A 15,193-nucleotide genomic window follows, 5' to 3' on the forward strand; every position below is an offset into this window, starting at 1 on the left:
CCATCCCACACTGCTGAGCAGGGGCATGGCCTTGGGAATGACGGCCACTTCACTGAGGGCCAGCGCTGCTAGCTCTGCTCAGACTTGCCCGAGGCCCCACAGCTGGGAGGAGCTGGAGCCCGGGGCAGGGGAGCCCACGGCCCGGCGCCCCTCACAGTGGACAGTCGGGTGGCAATAAGGGGGCCGCTCCTGGGGCAGCACGCCTTGGCAACCGTGGCTGAAAATCGGGGTCTAGCCTGGCTGCTGGGGAGCGCCCCCACCAGGATTCCTTCCTGTGCAGGGTCGCAGCCAGTTTATTTTAATAAACAGGGTGAACACGGTGTGCAAACAGAAGCACTGTGGCCCCTGTTCACAGAGGTCAGGCTGGTGCAGGAGGTGTTAGTGTCTGTGCCGGGTCCTGTGCGCTGGCCCATGGGAGTCCAGAACGTTCCCTGTGGCACCCGCCAGCCCTCAGAGGTGCAGATTTGTCTTCCCATAGACCAGCCTGGCACGGCGCTGTTCCTGTGGGGAGCCACTCCGCAGCCACCAGCCCTTGGTCCTCATCACAGCCCTCTGTGGGGGGCGTCCTCCGTGCTGTAGGAACAAGGCCCACGGTCCCCAGACCTTGGGCTGTGTGCTCCCTTTTGGCCCAAGGCTGGCTTCTCGCCGCGGGTTTTGTCTTGGCCAGTGTGTGTGCGGCACCAGTGGGGCCGCAGATGGACAGCGGTGCTGCCTGTCCAGTGCCAGAAAGCACGCTCTGGGGGGCCCATCGTGCTTCTGGCCGGTCCTCCTGTGCCTGGCTGACGGCAGGTTGCTGCCTCCTGCACTCAGGGTGCCGGTTAGTGGCCCACACAGGCCTGGCTGCCCCGTGCTTTGGCCCCGCCCAGGCGTGTCCCTGACTTAGTGAAGGAAGGCCATCCTCCCGGTGCGGAAGAAGGACTCAATCTGCTCCAGTGACCGGCCCTTTGTCTCGGGCACGCAGCAGCCAGTGAATACCAGGTTCAGCAAGCAGATGGCGGCAAAGAAGAAGAAAGGCACCTGGAGGCCGAAGGCGTTCTGGGGGCGGCGGGGAGGGTGGGGTGCTGGTCACACGGGGGAACCAAGGGCCCTCCCGCCCCAGCACAAGCTTCCTGGGCCCCTTGGGGGCCTCCACCTGCTCAGAGACCTCCTGGGACTCCCCACTGCCTCCAGCACAAAATCCAAGAGCCTTAGCGTGGCGCTCGAGGCCCTGGAAGTCGCAGCCAGCCCTCTGGTGGGAGCCCTAGGATTTCCCTCCTGCCCGAGGGCTCCACTCAGCTGGAGCCTACTCTGGCCTGGGCTCCCCCCTGCCCTGGCCCCGGCTCAGGCACCCACCTCTCCCCACCCCAGTGCTCATCTTTTCCATTTCAGCTCTCTGTGTCCCTGCCTAGGAGCACGCTCCCATTCTGGACCACCTGCCACATCCTTCCTGCCCCATGACCGTCCGTGTCTCCCTGCTGGGGCTGTGCACACCCTCCCCACCCAGCTGACTTACCCATTCTGGGGTCTCCCTCCCCTGCCTGACCCTAGACTGCACCTGGGTGGGCACGGCCAGAGCTGCCCCATCAGATTCTCCCAGGAGCTGGGATTCAGAGGTTCTGGCTGATTTCAGGGCCTGCTGGGACGGGGGGAAGGGGGCAGTGGTGGTGTGGTGTGTGTGTGTGTGAGACGCCGCATGTGAGCTGGCCAGCAGGATACACTGCTGAGACCCTAACTGCCCGCCCAGACAGAAGCCCAGCCACCTGGGGGGGGGACCGCTGACGGGGTGTGGTTCCCTGGCCTGCTAGGTCAGCTGACTTCCCAGAACAGTTCCCCAGCTCTCTGTTTGTTGTAATAAAGGGGTTTGGCTGTGTTGGCCTCCGTGTAAAGCGGGCATGCTAATCTGTCAGAGGACCACGGTGAGGCTGAGAGGACATGATGGAGAAGCCCTTAGCACTGCCCCTGGCAGCAGCTGTAGGGCCCCGGGGTCACCAGCACTCACCACGACCAGCAGGAAGGACTTGGTGAGGGCGAAGGCCGTGAGCCAGCTGACCAGCACACAGAGCCCCGAGGCCACACCACGGGCGCGCAAGGGCAGGATCTCAGACATGAGGAGCCAGGTGATGGGCCCCCAGCCCATGGCATAGCCTGCCCAGAGGGGGAGGGGTGGGCTCAGTCCCCGCCGTGGCTGGCACAGCCTCTTCTGCCTCCCTTAAGCTGCTGAGACCCCTCCCCAACCATCCCAGCCAACCCAGGAGAGCAGTGCCCACGCATGACAGCCAAATCCCCCGCACCTCACCCACCAGACAGAACCTCCCTCGCTGGCCAGGAGCGCCCCCCCCCCATGCAGCCAGCACTCTGGTGGGAGCCCTAGGGTTTCCCTCCGGCCATACCTACCCATGATGAAGAGCATGGTCGCCAGCAGGGGCACCAGTGTGACGTAGTTGGAAGGTGTAGCCAGGGGCTGCTCTGTGCCCCCCAAGGCCACACTCTGCAGGCCCATGGTGCTGTTGGGGGTCAGAGGCTTTGGACCAAAGTGGACATACAGCCCCAGTGTCAGGTTCGCAGCAAACATGATGGCTGCTGTGGACAGACAGGTGGCCCTCGGGGGGGCCAGGGCCCTTTGAGCTGGAAGTTCCCTCCACAGAGCTCCTCAGCGCCCTGTACCCCGTGCGGCCCAGCTGTCACCCAGGCCACCACCACAGCCCGTCTGTGAGTGGACACTTCCTGTAGAGCAGCGGGCTCCCACTCCAGCCACATTCAGGCTTCTGTCATACTCACTGTGCTGTGTCAGTTGGTTTGTTCGCTCACACAAGCCGGCCTTTCTGGAACAGCTGGTCATGCCAGGCCCTGGGGAGGCAGGGGCCACCAGGGCAGGTCTGACCCAAGCCCCCTGGGGCTCCCAGCGACACGGCACAACACGTAGCAGCTGTTGGAGTGAGGCCTTACTATGTGCAGGAAACGGTGGAGCTCACCTGAGACAAACAGCAGCACCTTGCGGCCGGCCCGGTCCATGGTGACAGCAGCAATCAGCACCGACAACAGCCTCACGGCCCCCACGATGGCTGCGTCATCCTCAGGTTGCTGCAGGGAAGAAGGCACCAGGGCTGAGGGATACTGGCCTGCCGCTCCCGGCCCACGCATCCTCCCACGGCTTTGCAGGACGCTCAGGTCCCAGCTCCTTGGAGCACTGAGCCACCAAGCACCTACTATGTGCCAGGCACTTTCTCTGGGGCCTAGTTAAGGGCCTTTTGGGCAGGGGCACAACTGCAATGCCCACCCCCGAGCCCAGGGCCCGTACAGAATATAGGCGCGACAATAACTGGTGGAGCTTGCTGTTACTGATCTTCACATCTCATCTCCCTGAGCCCAGGACAGGCCAACGAAACGATGTCTCTATTATCTCCATTCTGCAGGAGGAAGCTGAGGTTTGGAGGGGAAGTGACTCTCCCTAGTGCGTGGTGGCTGCTCTGACTCTGGGGTCCATGGCCCCCGCGGGGTCTGCATGTTTATTAAACTGGTTTTCTTTGTAATCCTGTACATTTAATTTGAAAACATGGAAGCTTTACTTGCAAATGTTACTCTGAGAACAGGTGCGTGGCACAGGATCAGGGACAGGCCCCGGGTGGTCTCCGCCTGCACATACACCCGCTATGCAGCACAGAGCAGGTGCTAAGTAAGGGCCGGCCTCTGAGGGACGCGGGGGGCCTAGAGCCGGGGCGTGGGGGCTGGGCTCTCACCAGCAGGACCGCGGTGCTATTGAAGATGGGCTGCAGGTAGACCAGGATGGGCGTGATGCCTGTCAGTTGCTGTAGGAAGCGCATCAGCAAGGCGATGGTGATGGGTCGGTATATGTGGGGGTCCCGGGCCTCGGCCCACGACATGCGGCTGCTCTGGAGACACGAGGCCACCGCTGAGGTGGCTGGGCCAGCCCCTCCAGCAGGTGCCACCCTGCTGTGGACTTCATGGGGTTGGGCAGAGACTCCCTTCTCCCCTCCTGCAGGCCAGGGGACCCCCACCTGAACCCCATGCTCCTGGATCAGTGGGTGGGCCAAGGCACACTCCTGCTTGTCAGTATCTCCGGGTCCCCCAGCACCCAGGGCACGAAGCATGTGCTCTGGGTCAAGTGCCATGTTGTCTGGAGGTAGGAACTATTGGCATCCCATTTTCCAGGAAAAGCAACTGAGGCTCAGAAAGGCCTGGTGACTGGCCGTGGCCACACACAGCTGTGGGCACCAGAGGCTGGTGTGCGGGGCTGGGCACCCAAACCTCCCGCACCTGTCTCTGGACGTTGTCCTGGATCTGCTGGAACTCCCAGCGGATGTCAGCGTTGGCCCCGCGCAGCCAGGCCAGTGCCTGCAGTGCCTCCTCGTCCCTGCCCCTCGAGAGTAGGAAGCGTGGTGAGTTGGGCATAAAGGTGAGCAGCAGGATCATGATGACCACAGGCCCCTCCCCGGCGACAGCCAGCCAGCGCCACGGCAGCAGGAGGCCTGGGGGTGTAGAGGGAGTAAGGAGCTAGGGTCCAGGCTGGACATGGAGACCCCTCACACTGGGGGCCTCTGGGCAACTTCACCTGTCCCCAAGGGCTAGTCCCGAGCCACCTCCTGCGGGAAGTCTACCCTGATTGTCCCAGGTCTCTGTGGTCTAGACCAGGCCATAGGGACTGCCTAGCCCCTGAGCATGCAAGACCCTGGACTTCCCCCACCAACCCGCTACGCTCTGATCTCTTCTGTGTGGAATTCCCACCCAAGATTATTTGACAGAAGCATTCTGCTGTCAAAAGACAGTTTGAAGACTGCCGGCCCAGGAGAAGCCGTCATTGTCCAGGTAGGTAGGGCCTGGTGACCAGCTTGGAGCAGGGAATTGCCTGGAGGCACACAGCAGGGTGGTGGCTGAGGACAGCTGGGAAGCCAGGTCTTCTGGCCCCCAGCGCAGGGCTCCTTTGGGGGGGGCATGCTCCTTCCCTTCCCAACATGACTGCTCAGCAGCACCCTGTCACCCCCAGCCTGCACCTAGGAAGTGCTTGTGTCGACATTGGTCTTACCGAGGGCATAGAGAGACAGTGATCCGAACACTGCCATGAGCTGCGGTGTGGCCCCCAGAGCCCCACGAACGCCTGGGAGAGCAATCTCGGACACATACACCTGCAAGACACATCAGCCCACCCCGGGCCTTTGGTGAGAACACAGGGGCCTGGGCAAGATGGCAGAGGTGGCCTGGTGACCCTTGGGAAGTGGGGACTTCTGGTGGGGTGCCTGTCCTGATCATGACTCACCTCATGACCTCCCTTGGGCCTCAGTTTCCCTGACTGTAAAGTGGGCAGAAGCACTCAGCTCTGAAATGGGTAGCTCGAAGCTGGGAACTGGGAGGCCCAAGGGCACCCCGAGTCTGGCCTCTGCTCCTCCCAGCTGTCTTCACCCCGTTGGGCTCGCCTCAGCCCGTGACTGGGCGTGTCGGCAGTGGTGGGTGAGATGAGGGGTCCCAGGGACAGGGCAGGGCAGGGACTTCCCTTTCTGTTGCTCAATGCAGATTTTCTCCAATTGAGCAATGTGTCTGACTGTCAGGAAATGGGGTAGGAAGTTTGGGGAGTCCTGAGTGGGGGGCGTCTGAGGAGATGGGGACAGACTTCCCCAATATTAGCTGCCCTGGTGGGGGTGAGCTGAATCTCCCGGGCAAACATGTCCCCGTTGGCCGGTGGACATGGAGGCCAGGGGGCCTTTCCTAATGGTGGTCAGCACACTGCTGAGGCTGTGAGGGGGCCGTGGGGTGGGCACTCCTGGCCTTACTGGTATGCAGGCAGCCGTGAGCCCCCCAGCGAAGCCTGTCAGCGTCCTTCCCAGCAGCAGCATCCACAGACCACGGGCACCTGCCATGAGTGCGTAGCCAGCTGCCGAGGGGACAGCTGAAAACATGATGCTGAGCTTCCGGCCCAGGAGATCATTGAGGACCATGGCACTGAGGCCTCCGGCCGCTGCTCCCAAGGTGAACACCGACTGTGGAGAAGAGTACAGGGCAGACATGTCTGGGTACCCAGCACCCCCCACCCGCATCAGATCCTAGAGGGATTTGGGACTCAGACACCCAATGGTAGTGAGCCTCCCATCTCCAGTGGTGTACAAGCAGCATGTGCACAACCATTTGTTAGGGGTGCCACAACAGGAAGTCCTTCTCTGGGGAGGAGGTGGGGCCATGTGTCCACAGCGTTTCTCTCCAGACTGACATTTAAATGTCTAATATAATATAGCAGACAGGGTTCTGTGATTTAAAGCCCCTGGGATTTTAAGGTTTGGGGATCTTGGATTCCCAGGAAAGTGTCATGAGTAGGATCCAGTCAGTGACTTGGGCACGGTGCTTAGCCAGTCTGAGCCTCAATTTCTTCAGCTGTATTACGGGGAGAGTGGTGGCACCCACCTCATAGTGTTGGCCCTGGAGTCAGTCAGCTCTCAGGTGAGGTGCCCGGCACACACCTGGCACATACCAAGTGCTCAGTACTCAGTGGGTACTATAAATCTTGGCTAATATGTTGTCATTGTAAATTGAGGATACTGACATCATAGTTTTAGAATCTTGTGACTCTCGAGTCCTGTACTTTTCCTTTCCATATGCCCACAATCTGTTCTGGACTCTCCTTGCTCCAGCCAGTGCCTCTTTCCATGGGTACCTGATGCCCCAGACCCCCATCATCCAGGGAGGTGTCTGCTCTGCTCCAGGTATGGGGGTCTGGGGAACCCTCAACCCCACCGGGTGGAGACTTTAAGGGACACCACCCCCCTGTTCCTTCCTAGGCCCTCTCCATTGGCTTTCACTTCCTCCTTTTATTTCAGAGCCATCATCTGGCCTCACGTCCCTCCCCCACTCCAGCCTGGAGTATGTGTGTGGGGGTAGACCAGGGCCCAGGAAGGGGCACCAAGGCTGAGCTTTTGGGGGACATCCCTAGCCGGGGACAAAACTCCGTGTGTCCCTGCTCCCCTGCCCTGCCCCTCCCAGCTCAGCATGGCCCTTACCCCGAACCAGGATGCCTGGGTTTTGGTCAGACTCAGGTTTGGATCCAAGGAGTGCTCCAGGGCCGGGATGACGGGGGACGTGTAGACCAGGGCATAGCCGAAGCTGAAATTGCCCAGCACAGCAGCAAAGGTAGCCAGGAACACCCTCCTGTTCTGCGGGGCTCTGGGGGGCGGGGGCAGAAAGATTGGGGGTCTTTGAATCTCTCCTCACGAATCTGCAGCCTGTCCTGAGTACAATAGCTGTCCACCAAGAGGGCAGCGCTGGGGAGGGCTGGGTGGAGGGCCAGACTGGCACCTCCCCAGGGTCTGAGTGCCAGCTCCCTTGGGAAAACCCCAGGGCATGAGGGCAGTCCCCACAGTCCATCATCACGGTTGAGAGACATGGGTGCAGGGAGCTTTTCTCCAGAAGAGGCTTGGTTTCTACTCCCAGCTTTGCCACCCCAGCCTTGTTCTGTGATATTAGGCAAGCCCTTCCCCCTGTCTGGGCCTCAGTCTCCCTATCTGTGCCAGTTGGGGGTTGGGCCCAGTACTGGAGAACGATGAGGGCGGGGGACACATCCAGCTCCTTAAACAGGACTAGCGTGTCTGGGGCAGGAGGGGGCCAGATGGCCCATTGGTGGCCAGATGGCCCATTGGTGGCCACTCACCGATGGTTGGAGGAGGCCCAAGCCCGCACCCCCAGCCCCGATGCCCAGCGACTCTCACCCGACCCGCGTCCTCTCTCCCGGCGACGGGGACAGCCTCTCCGGGAAGGTGTCATAGTCCGGGCCCTCGGCTCCCAGCAGTGGCTCCTGCATGGCCGGCCTCTGCTGTCTAGGGCGCCGCCGAGGGGCCGGGGCAGCTGGGGTCGCCAGCCGCCGGGGCGCAGCGCCTTAGAGCATCCGGCGGAGCCCGCAGCTCCGCCCCCCAGCCGCGATTGGCTGCGGGGCGGCCCTGCAGACCCCGCGTCGGCCAATGGGAAGGCCGCGGGCGGTGCGGAGCTGGGATGCTGAGCGCCGCCGGGCTTTCCCAGGGCGCGGGCTCGGGTGCCAGGTGCTGGGCGCAGCGCCTGGGCGGGGCCGCCGGACATTCCCCCGGCGCCGCCCGCGCTCTGTGCGCCCCGGGTGCCCCAGGGTCGTCCTGAGAATAGGAACCCGCATCCGAGGGAAGGGCCTTGACAGTCACGTGAGGCCTGGAGGCCGAGCACCTGCCGACTCGTTCTTGTCCACGTCGGGGTCCGAGCCTGGTATCGGCACGGGGCGCAGCCTGCGTCCTGCCCTCGGGCCCCGCTCCGACAGGCAGCAAGAAACTGAAGCCCAGAGAGGCGAAATGACTCGCCAAGGTCACACAGCGAACTCAGTGACTCGCCAAGACACACAGTGTCTCCCTTTAAAGGAGGCCCGGGAGCTCCGCCTTGCGTTCGACTCCTTTCCAGGCACAAGGCGTCCCGGTCCCTCCCTTCTTGCGACGCGGAGAAGTCAGGCTGATGAGCTTCCAGGACAGCAGGAGAGTGTGTTGGGTGAGGGCAGGGGGATGAGGGGGTGCCGGTTCCGGTGGATCAGACTTGTATTTTACCCGTTTCTGGTGTTTTCTGTTTGCAGAAATAACTTGGCCTCGTTGTGAAGCATCCAGGTAATAAACTGAAATTTAAAAATAAGAAGAGCAGAAACTGAAAATTCCCTGGAAAACCATCCTCAAAAAAAATAACACAGTTACTGGTTTCAGCTCTCCCTTTGGCCTTTTTTTCAGAGAGAGAGGGCTGGATCACACCCTATTCGGACTGGGTGTGCCACAGACGTTTTTAAATTGATCCTTTGTTGTTGAATATTTGGGTTGTTTCCAGATTTTCGCTATTATAATAGTAAAGTATTTTTAAAAAGTTATTATAATTCCCTTTTATTATCATCAAAGTACAATTACAGTAAAACAATAGAGAAAACCGGGACCTCTTTCTCCTGAGAGCCTCACCCCGCTGGCATTTTAGTCTTTCCCCCACGGGTGTGTGTTACAATTTTTGCTCATTGTGTGTGTATACAGTTGTGTGACCGTTTTACATTGTATTTTAAGCATTTTCTTGCCATCGCGGAGATAAGCTTTGGATTCAGGCACGCCCAATAAGTGATGTCTCTTATTGGTAATATTGCACAGGCCTCATAATTACATTTTAAACCTTGACATCTGACACATCTTAAATGTGCAGGTCAGTGCACAAAGGTTGGGGTGCAACCCTGCAATCATTGTCCCTGTCAAGAATCGGAAGGGTCTCATCGCCCTAGGAGGTCCGACTATCCCTCCCCAGTCACACCCGGCCTCCGGAGTCCCACCAGTGGTTTCTGTCACTGTGGATTAGCCTTTCCCTGCTCTTGAACCTCAGACAAATGGAATCATACATACTCTTGTTTCTGACTCATCCTCTCCTCTTTTTTTCAAAGCATTTGTTTTCTTTTTAAGTAGAGTTTATTAAGTTGTAATGTACAGACAGTAACGAGCGCATTTTAAGTGTGTTGCTAGCTTTATAATCCAGACCCCTCCCCCCACCAAGGTATAGAACATCCCTTCCTCCTCGAAGGTTCCTTTGTGCCCCTTCAGGCACCCCTCCCCCATTCCCAGGAAACTACTGCTCATCTTTCCGTGACTGTGATTAGATTTGTCCTTAGTCTAATGGAAAGAGGACCACATGTTAAGTGCCCTTTTGTCTGGCTTCTTTCACTCAGCACATCCACAAGAGTCATCCGTGTGTTTTTTCAGTGGATTGTCCCCTTTTCATTGTTGTGTGTGTGTGCACCAAAGTGTCCAACCACTCTTTGATGGGCAATTAGGTTATTTCCAGTTTGGGCTGAAAGCATAAAGGTGGTATGACACTGTCCATAGCGCTGTCTTAATGGTTCTGGAAAGTTCTGGAGTGGATGGACCTGGATTTGTTCACGAATCTTCTGTCATGGGCATTAAGGCTGCTTCAAATGTTTGCTCTGAAAATTAGCAAAGCAACAAACATCTTTGTCCTTAAAGGATAATCCCCTTCAGCTTGGGTCGTTTCTGTGGTCCTCAGGCCTCTTTTAACCCTCCTACTGGTGGGCTGGTTCCTCCTCTCCTGACCACTCTCACCTGGGTCTGCCCCAGAAGGGCCGCCCTGGACCTGGCCTCTGGCTGGGGCAGGGTGCACAGAATGCTCCTCTCCTCTCCCCACCCATCCTGGGCCTGGGAACCCACGGGCACACAGACAGGAGGGTGCCAAGAAGCCCTTGTCAACTGGAACTGAGAGCCCCCCCCCCACTTCTTTAGCCTCTCCCGGCCCCCCTGCAGGAAGTCTCGCTAGGAGGGAGCAGAGAAGTGCTGGTGTGGGAGTGGGGATACATGGCTCTGCTTGGCCTGGGAGAACTGGTTCCCCTCTCTGCCCTGGACACACCCACAAAGGGGCTGGGTCCTTCACCTCCCTACCCCTTCCGGCTCCAGCCCCTCCCTGGGGGAGGTGGAGGGTGCCGTTCTAAGACAGGGCCCTTAGTTGATCCACTCAGGCTTGCTTATCCCTGGGGAACGTGGCAGCTCTGGGACAGGCCCCTTCCCGACGCTGGAGTCCCCATGGCTGGAAGGTACACATCCTGCAGAACTGTTAGGGAGGAGCTGGGCAGGGACCAGCCTGACTCTGGCATTCTCCCCATCACTGGCGGAGTCAGGGCATCGGAGCCTAATGATTGACCTGGTCCAGACTCTGCCCTACAGGAGGATGAGCCTGAGGATGAGTGCTCGGGCTGCCTCCTCTGCCAACCTCAGGGGCTTCTTGGGAAGGCTGCTCCTCTGAGACAGTCCTTTTTCTGAGCCTCCCTTTTCTCATCTGAAGATGGATGTAACCTGGTGCCCACCCCCTGGGCTGCCGTGTGAGCAGAGGGCAGCCTTGACACAGCTCCTCCTACAATTTCACCAAGGTCCCTCCAGACAAGTTTGCCGGCTTCCAAGTGCCCCGGAAACTGGCGGAGCTGCATTCCGGACCCCCTGATAAGGGTAAAGGTCTCCAAGGGCAGAGGTAAGGAGGTGGGAGGGAATGCCAGTGGAGCAGGCACCTCTCAGCTGGTCCTTATCCTTGCCTTCATCGTCCCATTTTAGAGGAGAAAACGGAGGCTTGGGGAGTCACTGCCCACGGTCACCTCGTGGCCCCTTGCTCCTGCTGTCTGGAGGGCTCCCGTCCGAGGGAGAGGGATAGGAGGGACACAGAGGGTGGGTGGTTGGGCCCTTCCCAGAGGAAGTCCTCTCCCTCACCTCCTCCTTCCCACAGATGGGCCGGCCAGGGCCCCTGGGGGAGAAGGTCTCCGACACCCAGCTGTCCGGCACCCCCGCCGCCCCCCGCCAAGTGCCAGGTGACGCCATCCCTGGTCCTGAGGACTCGGACCTGGTGCCCTCTGTGACACTGGCTGCCGCTCTGGTCCTGCTGTTTTTCCTGCTCTCGGCATGGCTGCTGTGGGACAGGTCCCTCCAAGGCTCATGCTAATGTGGGTTTCCAGGAAAGGGGTAGAGGTGTCCCTGGGCTGGACCTGGCACAGTCGGTAGTGGCACTGTGGGAACAGAGTCAGGGACACAGAGGGTGGGGGTTGGAGGGTGGAATGTAGGGGCTGGCCTCCCAGCCACACCCTGGGCCAAACCCTGAGGCCAGCTGCTCAAGCAGCCCAGCAGGAAGCCCCCAGAACCCCCCACTGGAGGGCAGCTACCCAGATGAGCCCTGGCCTCTGTGGCAGAATGCCGCTGTGGGAGCCCCAGGCCCAGCGGGGCCTCAGATAGTGGACTAAGAGGCTGGGACAGACGGAAGTGCTCAGGCAACTCAGGCTCAAGTCCCCTCATCCTGGGTGTTACAAATAAAACCAGGGAACTACTGGGCTTTCGTGAGTCAAAGTGTGTTGGGAAATGAGAGTTCTAGCCCAGGCTCTGCCTATGCTGGGCTGCGTGACAGTGGACAGGCTCTTCTCCGTTCTGGGCCTTGGTTTCCCCAGTAATCAAATGAGGATGGCAATAGCTACTTCTGGGCATTGTTGGGAGGGCCGACAAGTGGGGAGGCACTGTGGTCACCGCTGCTGCAGACGCTGCCTGTGTGTCCTCCTCTCTGCTTCCTCCCGGGACCCAGAAAAGCCTGGGAGGGAGGCGGTCAGAGTGGGGATGGACCGGTCTTGGCCGCCACCTGGTGGTGGAAGTCACAATTGCACCATCTGTTGTGAGAGTCTCGAAGGAGACTTGATTGACAAAGACGCGTTCCTGCGTGTGGGAGGGGCATGGAGACCTTCACCTTGGACTGGAGGCTCCAGACCCTGCTGTCTCTCGTTGAACAAATACTTAAAAGACACCGCCCATGTGCCAGACTCTGCAGAGAAATGGGGTGAATGGGCTCCTCAGGGGGCTCGGGGACTCCTCCTCCCCGCTCCTTTAGCACCCTGCAGTCACAGCGCACACCTGCGTCCAGGTTGGGGTGGCCGGGCAGCTACAGACTCTCTCTGTCCCTGTCAGGGACGGGCCCCTCGGCCTTGGGAAAGGCAGGTGGGGAGTGTGGGGGTGCTGTAGGAGCCTCAGATGCTTTCTGGGGTGGAGGCGCTGGAGGTGGATCCTGGAGGTTTGGGGGGCCTCTTGAAGAAGCGGGGATGGGCATTTCAGGTGGGGGCACTGAGAGAGCAAGGCCTGGTGGCTGGACAGTGGTTTTTCTGACCTGTCACCGGCACCATGGGGACTCGGGGATGGACCACAGCAGTCTTCCTCCTTCGCTGGCCATCCTGCCCGCTGCAGGAAGAGGGCGGCCTGACTCCTCCAAGAGTCACTTTGAGACTGTCCCTCCCCCTCCCTCTCTCTCAGACATCTTCTGTGTCCCACAGGCCGAGCCCCAAGTTCACTGCCCAGGATGGAGGCAGGCAGCCCAGTGTGGCCCCCACCGCCTCGGGCTTTCTGCTCCTTGCCACATCCTTCCCTGTTGGAGGGGGACAGGCTGTGGGCAGGACACCAGTACCCCCCCTTTTGCTGCCCCTCCCCCAGCACTCACCACCTTTCCTTTTTGCCCCTCCCCCCATGCATTTTGTCAGATGTAGACCCTGAGCTTCTGAGGTCTGGGGTGGCCTTTGTAACCCAGGGCACAGACTGTTAGATTTCCACAGGGTGGGCTGGGCTGGGGGCTTCAGGGGTTCCCAAAGCCCACTGTCCCCCTCACATCCTCTCCGTCTGCCAGAGCCAGACCTAAAGCCTTGGCTCCTTCCTGCAAGGCTGAGCCCATGCCCACAGATTCCAGGTGTTTACCCCCCACTCCCCCGAGAGGCGCTGCCAGCCTGGGGTTGCAGGGATGCCCAGAAGAGCCAGCATCCTCTGAGGAGTTTGCCTGAGGCTCCAGCCCTGCCCGCTGGCCCAGGGCCGGTGAGTAAGCCCTTGGGTGAGGATGGATGGTGTGGCTTTCCTTGTTTGCATTTCTGACCAATCCTCATGAAAATGCCATGTGGCTTCTGGCAACACGGTTCCAGTGGCCAAACCTTTGTGAGGGGCCTGGCTCCCGAGGCCCCTGCAGGCTGCCCAGCCCTTGCTGCGGTACCTGGGGTCAGCACGGGCATCTGTGCATAGCTCGTCCAGGAAGGAGTTGCACGGCAAGGAAAATATTGTTCTGAGTAATTCAGTGACCTGTTTTATAAACACTGCGGTTCCACCTTGGGGTTCTTCCTGCCTCGTCTCCCGCCTCTCCTCCTGCTTCTTCCAGGGGGTGTTGGGGCAGCCACATGCCTGAGGTTAGGAAAATGTGTGCTTTTTGTGGGTTGGACGTTGCAAAGGATGACAGGATGGGCCTGGGGTGGGCGAGGCAGAGAGAGTCCTGGCATGGGGCTGGCAGATGACTCCTTAAGCGGGATGGCAAGGAGATACTAGGAGCAAAGCTTTCTGGTGTGTGTGTGTTTGTGTGTGTGTGTGTGTGCGGTGTGTGTACACACAGTGTGCCACATGCTCACGTGTACCTAACGTGTGTAACATGATGTACACATGGTATCTGTGTACATGTGTGGTGCATGTGTTTGTGTGTATGTGCACACATGTATATATGTATGTGCCTGTGCTAATATAAGTATACCATGAACATGTGTGTGCACACGTGCATGCATGTGCATACGTGTATCGCTGTGTACATGTGTTGCGTGGGTGTATATGAGCACACGTGTGTGCTTGTGTGTTTAATCTCTGTGGCTTCCCCACAGGAGACTGGGGATGCTGTGAAACTAGTATCCTTCCTACCAGCCTGCCTGGTGGTGGGCTGGCGGGTGCTTGCATGGCAAGGTCAAAGGGGCCCGCAGAGGGGCAAGGCACCTTTCTCCTTTGGACAAGAGACCTTCACTGAGAGCAGGTGTGGGGACAACTCGGGGGAGTTATACGGCCTGCGTCTCCTGTTCTGATCAGTCCCCTGGGGTGGTGGGGCGACCCTGCTATCTCCATTCCTTTCTGCTTCCTTCCTAAAAGGGCCCCGGTTTTGTTTGGGGTGGCAATGTGCCTAACTGCAAACACGGACCCCGAGCTGCCCTTGCAGCCAGCAGGGGCCCTGTGAGTCGGTGCTGGCCAGGAGGTGTAGATAGCAGTGTCCAGGGAGGGCCATGCTTCCTGATTAGAGAGGTACATCATGTTATACAGATTCGGCACACGTGATCATGTGGCACACTGTACACACACACACACACACACAGGCTAACGATGGCAGGCAGGGACGAAGCAGGGCTGGCTCGCTGGGGACGTCACGGAGCCTGGGCGCCTTGTTGTGTGAGCTGGTCTTCTGTGTGTTGTGTCCTGATACACTCATAACCCGTACAGGCCATCACGCCCTCATCACTGGGGACTAAGGGGCCAGGAGCTTGGAAGGGGCTGGCAGGCAGGTGGGCACCCTTCTCGCTCTGCACTCTCTCAGGGGTGGGCAGGCGCCTCTCAAGACAGTCAGGGCTCTGTCGCTGAATGGCTGCCTCTTGTGAGAAGCCAAATTTGGCTCAGAGGAGAAGGATGAGTGGGGAGGAGGAAGCCTGGCCTGGCTCCCTGTTGAGAGGTGAGTGGCTCTGGGTCTTAGGCAGCAGGGTGCTCGTCGGAGCCCAAGTGTAACCTGGAACCGTGGGGCCTGTGCCACCCACAGTCCTTCTGCCACCTCGTGTCCTCTGTAAGGTAAGGACCCAGGACTGGGCTGTGTGGAGACAGAACAGGATGATGCTGGAAACATCCTTCCTCGGCCCAGGAGATGGGACAGGGGCACACACCCA

General features: G+C 59.5%; 1 protein-coding gene across 5 annotated transcripts; it reads right to left on the reverse strand.

Moving 5' to 3' along the window:
• Positions 1 to 225: 225 nt before the first annotated feature.
• SLC2A6 (solute carrier family 2 member 6) lies at positions 226 to 7,873 on the reverse strand. 5 transcript variants are annotated; one of them, XM_081066223.1, is made up of 11 exons: positions 7,686 to 7,843; positions 6,981 to 7,143; positions 5,763 to 5,969; positions 5,021 to 5,120; positions 4,255 to 4,351; positions 3,717 to 3,864; positions 2,952 to 3,060; positions 2,758 to 2,826; positions 2,374 to 2,559; positions 1,979 to 2,124; positions 234 to 1,035 (listed from the first exon to the last, which is right to left on the reverse strand). In XM_081066223.1, the coding sequence occupies exons 1-11, from the start codon at positions 7,775 to 7,777 to the stop codon at positions 880 to 882; spliced, it is 1,473 nt and encodes a 490-aa protein (XP_080922349.1). In that variant the 5' UTR covers positions 7,778 to 7,843; the 3' UTR covers positions 234 to 879. The 5 variants fall into 5 exon arrangements, with proteins under 5 accessions (XP_080922348.1, XP_080922350.1, XP_080922349.1 ...); XM_081066221.1 differs by having other exon boundaries at positions 3,717 to 3,869; positions 4,255 to 4,466; XM_081066222.1 differs by lacking the exon at positions 2,758 to 2,826 and having other exon boundaries at positions 226 to 1,035; positions 3,717 to 3,869; positions 4,255 to 4,466; positions 7,686 to 7,873.
• Between the last annotated feature and the right edge of the window lie 7,320 nt (positions 7,874 to 15,193).

Source organism: Rhinolophus hipposideros (assembly GCF_964194185.1).
Source record: "Rhinolophus hipposideros genome assembly, chromosome: 11".
Lineage (NCBI taxonomy): Eukaryota > Metazoa > Chordata > Mammalia > Chiroptera > Rhinolophidae > Rhinolophus > Rhinolophus hipposideros.

Bases quoted from the DNA above. Each gene is read 5' to 3' on its own strand.
- SLC2A6 (XM_081066221.1), bottom strand. From the start codon at position 7,777: ATGCAGGAGCCACTGCTGGGAGCCGAGGGCCCGGACTATGACACCTTC. The intron at 5,970-6,980 runs GTAAGGGCCATG...TCTTCTCCACAG, and splicing joins CCCAGGCATCCTGGTTCGGG to TCGGTGTTCACCTTGGGAGC. The intron at 3,061-3,716 runs GTGAGAGCCCAG...TCTTCCCTGCAG, and splicing joins ATAGCACCGCGGTCCTGCTG to CAACCTGAGGATGACGCAGC.